Below are 14,178 nucleotides of genomic sequence, written 5' to 3' on the forward strand. Positions count from 1 at the left end.
AGAAAATTAACAACCTTAAATACAGTCGGCAATTAGAGAATTTGTCAATTTTTACACGGTTCATTTTGGAGAATACGCTGAACTTCATGAACTTATCCCACCATCCCAATTTCTGTGGACGGTGGGATTTCTTTGAAAGCATTTCAAGAATTTCGATTCAACGATCTGCCACCTTCCTTATTTCTCGAGAATTATAGCTCGGGCCTCTTCAGGATGAGAGCGAATAGATACCTACAATGGTCAAATAAAAAATTCATAACCAAAAATTTTTAATTAAAATTATTATTAATGAAAGAACAAAAGGTGTAAAAAATCAAATATTACAAGGAATATAGATGACAGAAAAAAGATGTGTGAAAGATCATTAGAGAGAAGAAAGAAATTGTGAAGAAAGAAAGGAGACAGATTAAAAAATATTTTAACCCAAAACTGTAAAATCCTTGCCACACACAAAGCAGAGGGAACGATAAACATTTATTAAAAAAAAAACAACAACAACAATAGGTATCTACTGAGTCTGCGTGCTTCTTCGACCATATGGTCTCTTTACATCACGCGATTTGGTTAACAGTAAGCATTAAAATCACAGCGTGACCTCCAACAAGGCGTATAGACAGCCTTATTGAGGTCATCGGAAGACGTTGAACGTAGACCGCTATCAAAAGGTTCTATTAAAAATCTAAGGGAGAGGCCTTTGGACATCCTATGCCTGAATTGATGATGATATAAATTATTGAAACAAAAAATAGAGAACCATTTTGGTTCACTATTGACAAATTTTTTCTTTATAATTTTCTTTTAGACCAAGGAAATTTTTTAGGAAATAAATGAAATATTAATGTAGAAAATCTCAAAAGAAACATTTTTCTTTTCCTCTATTGAATACTTGTGGTTATAATAATAAAAAAAATATATTACTTTAAATATCTTTCGAAACAGACAAGAGCAAAGGTAGCCCAACGGTGGAGCTCTAAGATTTGCTATCATTTCGAGTTCAATTCCCGAGATAACATCTTATATAATTCACACTTTATTAGTTATATAGGATTGCTACAGTTCACAAATAAACTTAGAAAAGATTGGACAGAAGCGTCCTCTGCGTATCATAATACCACACTATGGTCGCCTACCCACCTACCAAGAGTAGCGATCAAGGTATATTTCCCCTTCGATATCTTTAGGGGAGACCAGTGCCTTTCAGTGGACATCTATGGGCTAAAACGAAGAAGACGAAGATTTCTCGTTTAATTTAGTTTTAGTATAATAGTTATAAAAATACATTTAAGTTTTACATATTTTTAAATATCATGACATACAGCTGTATACACGAAGCGTGAGACAAATGATCGATCCGATCTTTTGGAAAGGCCTATACCTTGCAGTGGGTGTCTAACGACTGATACGATGAAGGTTTTATATAAATACTAAAAATACATAATTAAAAGCAAAGAAAAATAATGATAGCGAAATAATAAATCTATTAAATAAGTCACTATTATTTAAAATATGAATCAAATTCAATTTATATCAACAGTAATGTATATAAGTTGCCAATAAATAAATACATTTAAAAAACTTTTAAGTTAAACGGTTTTTTGATGCCCATATTGTTTCGATTGTGGAAAAATATGTACCTAGTCCGCCATATTGTAACGGCGTCCATCTTGAATTTTAAATTTTGACATAATCATCGTGTTTTACTAGTGTAGCCCTTTCATTTGATACCCATATTAAGGGGGTTAAGGAAAAATATGTAATCCGCCATTTTGTTTCGGCGGCCATCTTAGATTTATAATGTTATTGATTTTATTATATTGTATTGTCATCAGAATTAAATGTGTGTACCAAATTTCAGATCAATCTGACAACGGGAAGGTGCTTAAATTTCAATTTCTAATTTTGACCCAAATAAATAACTAAATTCCGTACGTGTCGAACTAAATATAAAACTGTTTAAAAAATCAATCAAATCATAAACAATCAAGGCGAGTTATTTATTCGAATCGTTTTTCAAAAATTGAACGAACAAAATATGACATTGCCATTGGTCAAGTTTCTCGAGGATTGGCAGCAGCGTAACATCTTCTGCGTACTATACCAAGAGTGTCGATTGTGATAAACCCCCCCCATAAATATCTTTGGGGGAGGCATTAACTTTTCTAAAACTTCAACGGTATCAAAATCACCAAAGTAAGGTTTTACATTACCTATACTCAGACTGTAACGAACAAGATGAAGTAATCCTTTCTTGTATGCCAAACAGTATGTCTTGAGACAGATTAATGTTTTTAAATTTAAATAAAAAATTAAATATCTAATACATTCAGGCGTTACCTCGCGGGAGTCCATCCTAAGTAAGAAAGGGACTAATATATAGCTACTTCCGCTATGCAGCAGTAGTCATGCAATGAAGTGCACCGCTCGCCAGCTCGCTGATAAATGCGCATGCGAAACAACTGCCACCGTTAATTCACTCAACACGTGTTTCACCCCTCCACGCGGCATCCTCGGAAGATGTTAGACCAACCAGTGCCAAACATCACATAGCGGAAGTAGCTATATATTAGTCCCTCTCTTAGAAAAAAAATAAATACTTTACATGTTGACTGTCAATTACGAGATAACTCATAGGTTGCGTTCTTTTCTACAACGCAACGAGATATCTCGTCCTATGTTCACTTGCCATTTTTTGCAGCTATAATAACTCACGAAATATATCAGTGTTAATATAGACAGACGGCATCTCCCGTTTAGCGCAGAGGGCGACCACCGGGGGGGGGGGGGGGGTTAGTTGGTAGGAATCCCACATACCCCTGTCCTCCCCCCAGAGGCAGGGCATCTTGAATACCGGAAGATTTCCCCCACCGAAACAAAAAAAAAAGACGGACGGCTTCTGGGAAAAGGACAAAAAAATCAATGCTGGCTTGCACGAATAGAAAATTCGTAAGACCTTTTTAAAAAAAAAACATATGTTTATGCTTTTTATGATAACTATACACCAGAATTAAAGTTTTTAATAATATAATGTTATTAAATCAAATTATTATTTTAGGCCAGCTTTCGCAAAATTGCCGTGGAAGTCGACGTGTTAAAATATTGTTTTTATTAAAGCATTTAACAATAGAATATAAATGCGGATCATTGATGCATTTATTAAAAATTATTTTATCAAAATATTTTCCCTCGAGTTGCAAACATTATTTAATACCACCTTGAAATTAAAGCGTGATTATGTGTGATAATATAAGATTGTATCTCCGGAATCGAACCAGGATCCTACGATCGCAAGTCACTTTATAATACATGTAATATGAGTTAGTTTATAAAATTAATGTTACATGTACATTGTACACTAATAAAACTATTTTTAAGTTAGTCCAACTATACCGAAAGTTTTCAAAACACGTATAAGTCCAAAAAAAAATTTTAATTCAATAATAAACTAATTTAAAATATAATTAGATAAATTACTAAATAAAATAGAGCCAAATTTGCATCATTAACAAATGTAAAAATTCGCAGAATGTATTATTCAATGGCGACATATTAAAGTTAGACTGGTTTCACACTAGGTTAGGGAATATATATTTAGAAAAAGTGAATGCGTGCAAGCAATTTTCTCACATATTAAATCCGGACATCGCTATACCGGTCATCTTTGGGGGAAGCCTATACTTTGCAGTGAATGTTCATCCACCGAAAAGAAAAAGAAAAAGATTTATTCAATAGTAATTTTATTCATTCGTAAAGATATATTTTAACTTTACACTCGTATTTTTATTTATAAAAAAATCCAAATTATTCTCTACTCGTTTTAAATTTCTTTATATATTACTTACAAACGCCTTACGGGAAAGGTCATGACATGGGGTAACTGACAATCTCTCAACGAGTCTTGAAACGGGAGTAGATGATAGGAGATTCGTAGACATATAAGAGCGACAGCCATAGTCCAGTGGAATCGCGAGTTGAAATCGCAATAAACAGATCAGGTATCACACACAGCACATGTCCAGACGTCTATTCTCAAAGTTGGCAGACGGTTCTGTTGAGGTCATAGGAAGACATTGGATGCAGGTAATCAATAGACGAAGCCTATGGACATCCTATGGCTGACATCGTAATAATACAAAGCGTGTCCGCGTGGTTGAAGGAATTTATGTCTTACGTGTTATGAGACAGGTGCACAATAAACAAACACAAAAACATCAGGCGTGTTAGTGAATGAAGCATAAAGTTGTGTAACTATTAGTGCTCTCAGCGGTTGTTAGGCGCGGTGTGCCAATGCCCTTATATCGACTTACGAGTAGATGCGATGGTCGGTGCGATCGGGACGTCCGGTGATGCGCTTGTTGAGGGTCTGACGCGGGTCGCCGCGGGCGGCGGCCATGATGTATGCCCACATGCCGCATCCAGCCCACAGATGGGGCTACGGACAATCCCACCACTCTTAGTACCGCAATGATTGCGTCATAGTTAATAAAATATGAACATCGTCTAACTGTTATGTGTCCACTTGTGAATACGAGAAGTCTGTGCTCATGGATCATCATCTACGAGGTAGAAACACTTGAAGTGGCAGTTACCAACCATAAAGCACGGAGAAGGGTTAGCCTCTGAGGCTTTAAGGTTCTGGAGTCAACACCAAGGACCCCCAAACTCAGCGTTGGACGTCAGCCCACAAGGTGAAAAGACGCTGAATACAGATCGCTTTCAATCTATCATATTTGAAATCTCAGGGTATGGCTTTTATCTAGCAATAAAAAAATTAAAAAGAAATACAAATTTCACGACAGGCTATATATTTTTAAGCCACCTGTAAACCTTTACATTTATACCTAAATATTATATATTTCCTTACCGCTTTAGATTTTATTCTATATGTTATCAAAATAATAGAATCGAAAACCAAAATATAGCAGGTTAGCTTAATAGCAGAGATTGTAAATAGCAGATTCCATTCACGACTGTATTACATTTTATATCGACATTGTTCTTAAACGGCGAAGGCATGTAACTTTAGGAAAGTTTCATACTCTAAGACTAAAGATATTTAAAAATTATCCCAGCTATGGGATACACATATCAAGGCAAGAATTATCGACGACTCCACCGCTACAGAGACATCACTGGCTGCGATGCCTATTGCCTCTAAATTTTAATACGTAACACGCCCTGGTAGACGAGTCCGATTCGATTGCAATTGCAATCATCAGGAGGCAATAGGATCTGACATACCCACACAATCTACACAGTTGAAATTAAAACCTTTTTGATTTATTTAGATCAGAAAAAAATAAAAGAACACGTCAAAACCTCGAAGAAAAATATAGAAATATAAAAAGCTAAATAAGAAAAGGACCAATATTTAGCCACTTCCGCACATGCAGTGGTAGTCGTGCAATAAAGTGCACCGCCCGCCAGCCCGCTGATAAATGCGTATGCGGCAAACAATGCGAATCACACAACCGCCACCGCCAAATTAGTCAACACGTGTTTCACCCCTCCACGGGGCATCTTCAGGAGTTATGTTACACCGATTAGTGCCACACACAGAGTCTGACTTTGCATGGGCGGAAGTGGCTAAATATTGGTCCTTTTCTTACTTAGGATGGACTTCAGCGAGATAACGACTGATTCCATTAAATAAATAAAAAGCTGTTGACATGCATCGCATGATTTTCAGCTACTGGTCGATATATTCAATCTAAATTACTTAAAAATATGATAGTCTACTAAGCCTAAACCTCGAAGCTCCATTGCACACCCCGTTCTTCCGTAAATTTAGAACAGAAACAAAAATAAACAAGAAAAAGATTAAAATCTATTTACGTCAGTCTCGCGTATTGATAAAAATATTATTTGAGTGTATTGACGTGTTATAAATATGCGTCTTGTAGATGTAGGCGGGACACTCCTCCCACGTCTGTCTGCCTGAAATAGAACTCGGAAACCGCAATAATATAACAATGATATCGGATAAGTATGTGCTTGTATGACAAAATTAAAAAAAACGATAACACTACATTAAAAACTAATAAGTTTCCATAACAACATATATCGTTCGTAAATATTTAAAATTAAAAAGGTATAGATGAAATATTAAATAAATAACGGAGACACTATATCATCTTAAAATATGGCTAGAAGGTATAGAATTAGAAAATATAAAAATAAGTAAAGAAATTAAAAAAAAACTATCTACACTTTCGAAGAAAAAAATCCTGAAAATTATATGAAATGGTTAATATAATATTATATTATATTATATTATATTATATTATATTATATTATATTATATTATATTATATTATATTATATTATATTATATAAGATAATATAATATAATAAAATATAATATAATATAGTATAATATAATATAATATAATATAGCAGAAGGTAAGTGAGCAATAAAAGAAAAACGGTTGTGTTGCCTTTTAAATAAACTAACAACGTAAGTTGCGAAGGAATTTCTTAAATATTCGCTATTCATTGTGCTGTTACTGTCTTTATCCAATTAATTGGAAGGTATACCAAATGAGGCCCCCAGACGGTGGGTACCCGATGCGTTTAAAAACGAATTATGTTAGTTAACGATCCAAGGGCCAAGGTCAACTAAGAGGAACGAAGCTATTGTGAAAATATTTAGTTTGTTCAATTTAAAAGTCTATTTAAAATGCACATCTATAAAATGAAACACCTTCTTATTATTTTCAGCCGGCTTTGCAGGCGTGTTGGCGCAGAAGACACTGCTGCCCTTTTCTAGAAACTTGTTTGGTAGACGTGGCAATCTTATTTAATTAATGTACAGTGTGAATTATATATAAAATCATATCTCGGAGATCAATCTCGCGACCCATATCACAAGTCTTCGTGCTCCTGCTTCTCTACCGCTCAATAAATTACTTGCAATATAAAACTAAAATTTTCAATGGTAATTAAATTATAAGATTTAAAAAAAAATTCTGTGATTTTTTTATTTTTACTAGGACCTGCAACGTATAGGCAAATAATAAGAGTTGACGAAGTAGATGACGTCATTCTTAAGCTGTGACTTGGAAATAGGGAATAGAAAATTTAAAATATATTTTTAGAATTTACATATATACTTCCTACGCACTCGGCTTCATTAGCGAGGAATTGAACGAAGAAATTATATAGTTTATTTCAAAGTAGCATATGTTACTCTATTACATAATAATTACACTGGCAGGTAATTGATGTCAATTACCTGCCAGTGTAAGTCCTGTCAAAATCAACTCGGCCATTTCAGAGATTAGCCGGAACAAACAGACAAACAGACAAAATTTTGTGTAAATTCAAATGTAGTTATATATAAATGTCTGTTGGAAAAACTTTTTTTTTGTTTTAAATACCTTATTAACTATCTTTTTTCATTAAAAAAGTTTTCCCATTATCCTATGGCTAATACGGAATCCAGGAAAAATTCTATTTTTCTTTTAGCTATATATTCAGAACGACTTTTTCGATTTTAATTACTACTTTTTTAACTTATTATTCTTATAAATAAAACCATTTCTAAATTAATCATGAGTACAGTCGTTGAGTTTTTGGAGCAATTTTAAAAATCTAATACTTTCTTTTATATATATATATATATATCCCCATATATATATATATATATATATATATATATATATATATATATATATATATATATATATATATATACATATATATATATATATGGGGATTTATAGATCTTTCCAGACTAATATTGAATTATTGCAAATAATCCTAAAAAGATATTTTAAAATCTCAGATATGACCATGTGAATTCGTATGACATACGGACAAATTCAATTTGTATCGCACGTTTCAATCATAAGATAGTGCATATTTATAAGATTTTATTCAATGATATAGAATATATTATTATTCCATTACAAATAGTAAAAAGTCGTCTTAAAATTTAGAAACGTGTTCAATATATTAAAACATGAATATTTATTCGTTGCAATATTATGGAAATTTTTCTATTATGATAAACGCATATAAATATAGCGTTGTGGGGACATAATACTGGTATTTTGGTAGCCAGATAATGTACGTCACATTGCGTTTGTAAAACCATAGTTTTTAAATTTTCCTTTTCCATCCATATTCATAGAAAAGTAATTTTAAATAAGATTATTAAAAATTATAAAATAAAATTAAGAATTGTATTATAAAAAACCGTACCATCTCGTTTCTACCATAACCATATAAATTTATATATTTTTTCTTATAAAAATTTTTTTTCTTATAAAAATCTGTTACATAACGCAGATTTTTTTGTTCTAAATTCAAAACAAATAACAAGTAAACCATAATCATTTATGAGTTTCTATTTTCTTTTTAATATTTTTATATTAATTCTCTATAGTATCAATGATTGAATAAAGGAGTAAAAGGTTTGAAACTATCGAAATGAGATACGCCAATAATTTCTGATAATACAAAGTCTACGTGGACAGATAGTAGAAATAAATAACTTAATAAGTAACCGGTATAGCCAATTGCATTGACAAGTTGAAGTAACATTAAGCAGGTCAAATACCTGCTGGGATTTGGTTCTGGAAAGACCACGGACCCGCAAATGCTTGGTACAGGCCGCAAGTCTTGTTAAAAATCAATGACGGAACTGAAACCGTGTTCAGCATTGAACATGATATTTTTAATAGGCGAAGCATTTGACCTCTGTCTCGCCTGATGTTAAGCAATGACAAGGTCTAGGATGCTGCATGCTTGCCTAGAAGAAACCTATTCACTCTTGTCCTGAAGACTCCTATGCTATAATTGTCAACTGCTGAAACTGTCGCAAGATCGGACACCCTCCATCCTTTGGCGTTAAGAGCGAATGAGAGGGCAGATCAGTTGGCCAAGGACGCGGCCCTAAACAGCAAAAGAAGGCCTGATGATATGAGAGATGCTCCGTTTCATTCGTCAAGCGACAACTGGCGAACAGGAGGTATATGGAAGGAACGACGGCTTCAGTGACGAGGATATTTTTCCCGGACGCCATTTCAGCCTACCGCGTGCTCCGCAGTGTCGAGGTGGACACGGTCTTGGCCCAGCTCTTCACGGGTCACGGGTACTCTGAGTACCTTAACAGGTTCAAGCTCAAGGAGGTCCCCTCGTGCTTCTGTGAAACGGGCGTGGGCCAGACCGTGGTCCACCTTGTGGCCCACTGTCCGGCGTTCGGAAGACTGCGCGCAGATTCCGAATGCCGGATGGGCAAAAAGATAGAGGAAAGGAATATCTCGGCCATCATGCAAGACGAAGGGGAGCAAGAATTCTTCCTCAGCTACTGCAGGAAGGTGGTAATAAATGCAATAAGCAAAAATAAAACGAACACTAAAATATAGAAATAAAAGGAATAATACGTGTTAAATATTGGAACAATAAATAATGTTGCAAAATAAAATAGTAAGGAAACCTAGAATGTAGTGGTTGAGGATGAATTTATGGCTAATGGAATGAAAAAGAAAGACTGGGAAAATTGTAGAATGAAAGAAACAGTACGACAAATAAGATGATATATGAAAGAGAAGAATGATAATAATTAAAAAAAATATATGAATTAATTACTAGAATTAAAAAGTCCCTGTCCCACACGAGATAGGGGAACGAGAGGTCCCCAACAGCGGGGACCATTAAAAAAAATGCTATAATTGTCTAGAAAGAATAACGTAGGTTGCCTACTCCTTGACTGGACGATAAATTTATTAGCAAAACGCTTAGTGCGGATAGAAGAAGATGTGGGAATTACTTGTTTTAATTTCCGATGCTCCAAGCTATGAATATTAATGCTCACAAAAACATTGTTACCAATCAGCATATTGGCTATTCTCTATGGAGTCCAAAGCTCAAGCTGGGGCTTAGCACACAAGTGTATCTTGTGCTATATACAGACTTTGTACCGGTCAGCTGTGAGTGGTGAAGGTAAAAGAACACAGCGAACTCGACAACAGGAGAAAAATATATTTGTGTATAAATGGTAGGGAGTAGAAGGCCTCGTCTGATTTTACACAGCAGGTCGGTACTCCCCTGATGGTGGCGGTATGAAGTCCTGATCTCTATGGACTGGTCAGGCGGCAACAGTTCGAAACGAAGAACACCGTTAGACGGGATGTGTTCGTGCCGGTGCTAGGTACGAACAGATTCAACCTCAATGACCGAAGGTTATTTTAAATGTAAAATTCGAGGCGATATAAAGATTGTGGCGTGATTTAAAGATGCTCCGAGATAGAAGTTGAAGAACCCAGAGAACTTAGACGTCACGAAGCTGGTGAACGCAAACGACACAAAGACAGTGTCGATGCGTGAGACGACACCTAGCTAGTGAACGCGACCGAGGCCAGGGTCCTTCTCCCGGGCAATGGATCTAAACACCTGTAGCTGGTGCGCGGGCGCTTTGGAATGTTTATAAAAACAAAGGTCCGCTGAATCTGAGATGTACCGTACCCCGCTAAGTGTTCAAATCTTTTTTACTGTATTGCAATTTATATGACATTTTTGTGTTTATATTTTTTTGTTGTTAAGATATTAATTTAAACATGGAACGCTAACATTCAACGTTACAATTTAAGAGCTGTTCTGGTGTTAAATATCCTCTCTCTACGTCTCGTTGTTCGACGGAAGACAGATGATATTTTGTAACAACTTTTTTAACGGAATCATGTAAGAGTAATAATTTTAAAATACTTCATAGATGTGTCATAACTCAATTTTATAGGTTATTGAACTCGTGCCCGTTTAAAAGGGAATAAGTTGATCATTGTCCATTAGTATGCTTAAGTCATCCACTTGAAACATTGAAGCCTCGTTCACGACGAACAGAGGTATCGATTATCGCATAACTAGCAATTTTACTTCGCTGCATTTTATGGGTGTGTCACCTTTGTCGCTCCGTTGGATGTCGATCGTCTTGTCAGTTATTTCCTTAGAACGATTTCGCCTTAACGAGCGTTGTAAACACTTATTCTTAAGACGTAACATTAAATAACCTATATATACCATTTATTTACTTCTTTACATGAATCTCTAACGACTATAATTAATTATACTTGATTATAAATTAAAAATCTTTTAACAAATTACTACAAGGTAAATATACAAGGAATATATTTATTTAATATTCTTTATTGTACACGATAAGACACATATAATAAGTTTTACAATAATATAAAAAAGTACAATGGGCGGTCTTATCACACAAGGCAATCTCTTCCAGACAACTATAGTAAGGAAAAGATAGACTTATAAAGGGTAGTTCACGTGTACAAAAAAATACATATTCACAAACAAATGAACATACATACATACGTATATAACTTATAATAAAAAGGTTTAATACATATTATAAATATAATACAATAATAAATAAAAACATCTAACTGACTTCGATCAGTATTGGTTCGATCGCACTTGCTTCAGAAAGAAGCAAGAAGAAAAAGAAATGAACTAAGAATAATTATAGGTCTAGTAAAAGGTTCTTAAACTTTTTCTTGAAAATAGGCAGTGAGTTTGGTTAGGTTAGGTTAGGTTAGGTTAGGTTCCCGTTTAGCGCAGAGGGCGACCACCGGGGGGGGTTTTAATGGGTAGGAATCCCACATACCCCTGTCCTCCCCCCAGAGGCAGGGCATCTTGAATACCAGAAGATTTCCCCAACCGAAAAAAAAAAAAAAAGGTTAGGTTAGGTTAGTTATTCTTGTATGAATGTTTGTGCAAATAGTAGTGCATGTATTTGTATGTACATCCTAATCTGCCCTCTTCTTCATGTCTTATCTCCATCCAAAGATTGTCTGGTAGAGATCGCCTTGAGCGATAACACCGCCTCTTGTACCGTATGAATTGTATCTTTTTAATTTTTTTCCTCTATTTATTGTGTATGATGTACAAAAAAGTGTTAATAAATAAATAAATACGTGGGATAGGCGTCAATTAAAGGTTGCCACGATGTCCTGTCGCAACTTTAACTATGTCAACGTACCTGGTGATGAGCCTACCTACCACCAAGTGACGAGCCGCTGCGTCTACCGGTTCTTGGTTCTCACTCAAGAATCTTTCGACACCAACAGCTGTCGGTAGCGACGTGTCCTGCCAGGAATTCTTAGAGCTACTAGATTAGCTAGATTCTCAAGAATCACCGAGCATAGACCACTCTATTGCTCTCTGGGTATCCTTACGCCTCCCTATCAGGACTGTCGTAAGCAACCACGTCTCGGCTCCGTATGTCATCACCGGCAACACATCAGTCAATGACCTTCGTCTTAAAACATAGCTTGTTTATTTACTGTCAATTAATATAAAGTGAATTCTATTCAAGAAATCGATAGATTTAGAAATAACTAGACCTATAATTATCTATCTCTTAATTCATTTCTTTTTCTTCTTGTTTCTTTCTGAGGCAAGTGCGATCGAACCAATACTGATCGAAGTCAGTTAGATGTTTTTATTTATTATTGTATTATATTTATAATATGTATTAAACCTTTTTTATTATAAGTATATATGTTATATACGTATGTGTGTATGTCTATGTATGTTTATGTATGTATGTAAACTATCCTTTATTAGTACTTTTACTTTTTCCATACTATGGTTGTATGTAAGAGATTGCCTCGTGTGATTATTGTAAAACTTATTATATGTATCTTATCGTGTACAATAAAGAATATTAAATAAATAAATAAATAACTGGCTAGTGACTTCTAGAAAATGAAAAAGCCTACTTTTACTAAATTATCATTATATTATTTATTATTTCTATAACCAATGATTTTTTTACTATATATCAATCAATAGCAACTGAACTAAACATTGACTGTTTTTATACAATTATCCTGTGTATAACAGCTGTATATATAAAAATATATATATATATAAAGTAAAACTTTTTAATTAACATCATCTGATAAATACTCTGTGGTCGTATCTAACGATTAGTCTCACGGGTGAGGGTTGATAATTAATTAAAATGTAGTCTTTTTATTTTAGTTCAGTGCAAAACGATTGCGGTCCGGACCGACATCTTCTTGACCCTGTTCTATATTTGCACATAAAACAATGAAATACGGAGACGCTATTATATATAACAAAGTTGTGTATAGCCTGTTCTAAAAAACCTTAACTGTCAAAATAAAAGCCTTCCAGCAGACAGGCTACTTATATGAGTCACCACACGGGCTAGACACTCATATGCAAGAGGGCCGAAAAGAAGGGAACTTCAACACTAAAAGCTACAGAAGAGGTGCAAAACGATGGAACAGCTACGGAAGGAGATTGGCTCCCCCCTACAACACCTGGAGGGATGAACAGTGACATAAAAACAAAACTAGTAGTAAGAAAATTTTAAGTAAGAAAAGGACCAAAACATCAATACTAGTACTACACCGATTAGTGCCAAATAATTAGTGTCAAACTAATAATACACCGATTAGTACCAAATACAGAGTAAGACTAATCGGTGTAAGACTTTGGCACTAATCGGTGTAACATAACTCCTGAAGATGCCCCGCAGAGGGGTGAAACACGTGTTGTGTGATTTATTGGCAGCAGTTGTGTAATTCGCATTGTTTGCCGCATGCGCATTTATCAGCGGGCTGGCGGACGGTGTACTTTTTTGCACGACTACCACTGCATGTGCGGAAGTGGTTAAAAATTGGTTCTTTTCTTACTTAGGATGGACTTCCGCAAGGTTACGCCCGATACAATTAGATAGGAAAATTTTAAATTTTAGATTGAATTCGGATTTAAGATCCGCGAACACTGTAACCTATACCTTTACCAATCCTACAAGACTAACAGCGTAGACATCTAAGAAAAACCAGAGAACTATAATAAAACTTTGATTATTTATATTAAATCATAATGAAATAATAAAATCAGTTTCATATCCCAACTAGATATATAATACGATAATGTATTTTACGCTAACTTATCTCTTCTCTCCTTCTCCACCATTCTCTCGTACACACTCTCATGCATATATACATTATATGACAAATGATATAATTGGTATATTCACATGACATTTGCTGTGATCAAAAAGTAAGGTGAAATTGGTAATTAAAACTTCCATTACGAACCATTCTTAGGTTGGCAGGACTGTTTATAACATTTACCAAACGTCTGTTTATCAAAAGATTTAATTATCTCCGAATTACGTGTTGC

General features: G+C 34.7%; 1 protein-coding gene across 1 annotated transcript in view; it reads right to left on the bottom strand.

Annotated features, from left to right (window-relative positions):
- LOC137920952 (cyclic nucleotide-gated cation channel subunit A-like) overlaps positions 1-14,178 on the bottom strand; it is a 61,806-nt gene that overhangs the window by 34,583 nt on the left and 13,045 nt on the right. Inside the window, exon 2 of the mRNA XM_068763912.1 lies at positions 4,305-4,429. Within this exon, the coding sequence (XP_068620013.1) occupies positions 4,305-4,405 (101 nt within the window). The 5' untranslated portion in view covers positions 4,406-4,429. The remainder of the gene's footprint in view (positions 1-4,304; positions 4,430-14,178) is intronic.

This window comes from Battus philenor, unplaced genomic scaffold (genome assembly GCF_028537555.1).
Source record: "Battus philenor isolate CCGP_79_NKW_IND1 unplaced genomic scaffold, ilBatPhil1.0.hap1 SCAF_1, whole genome shotgun sequence".
In the NCBI taxonomy this organism is placed as follows: Eukaryota; Metazoa; Arthropoda; class Insecta; order Lepidoptera; family Papilionidae; genus Battus; species Battus philenor.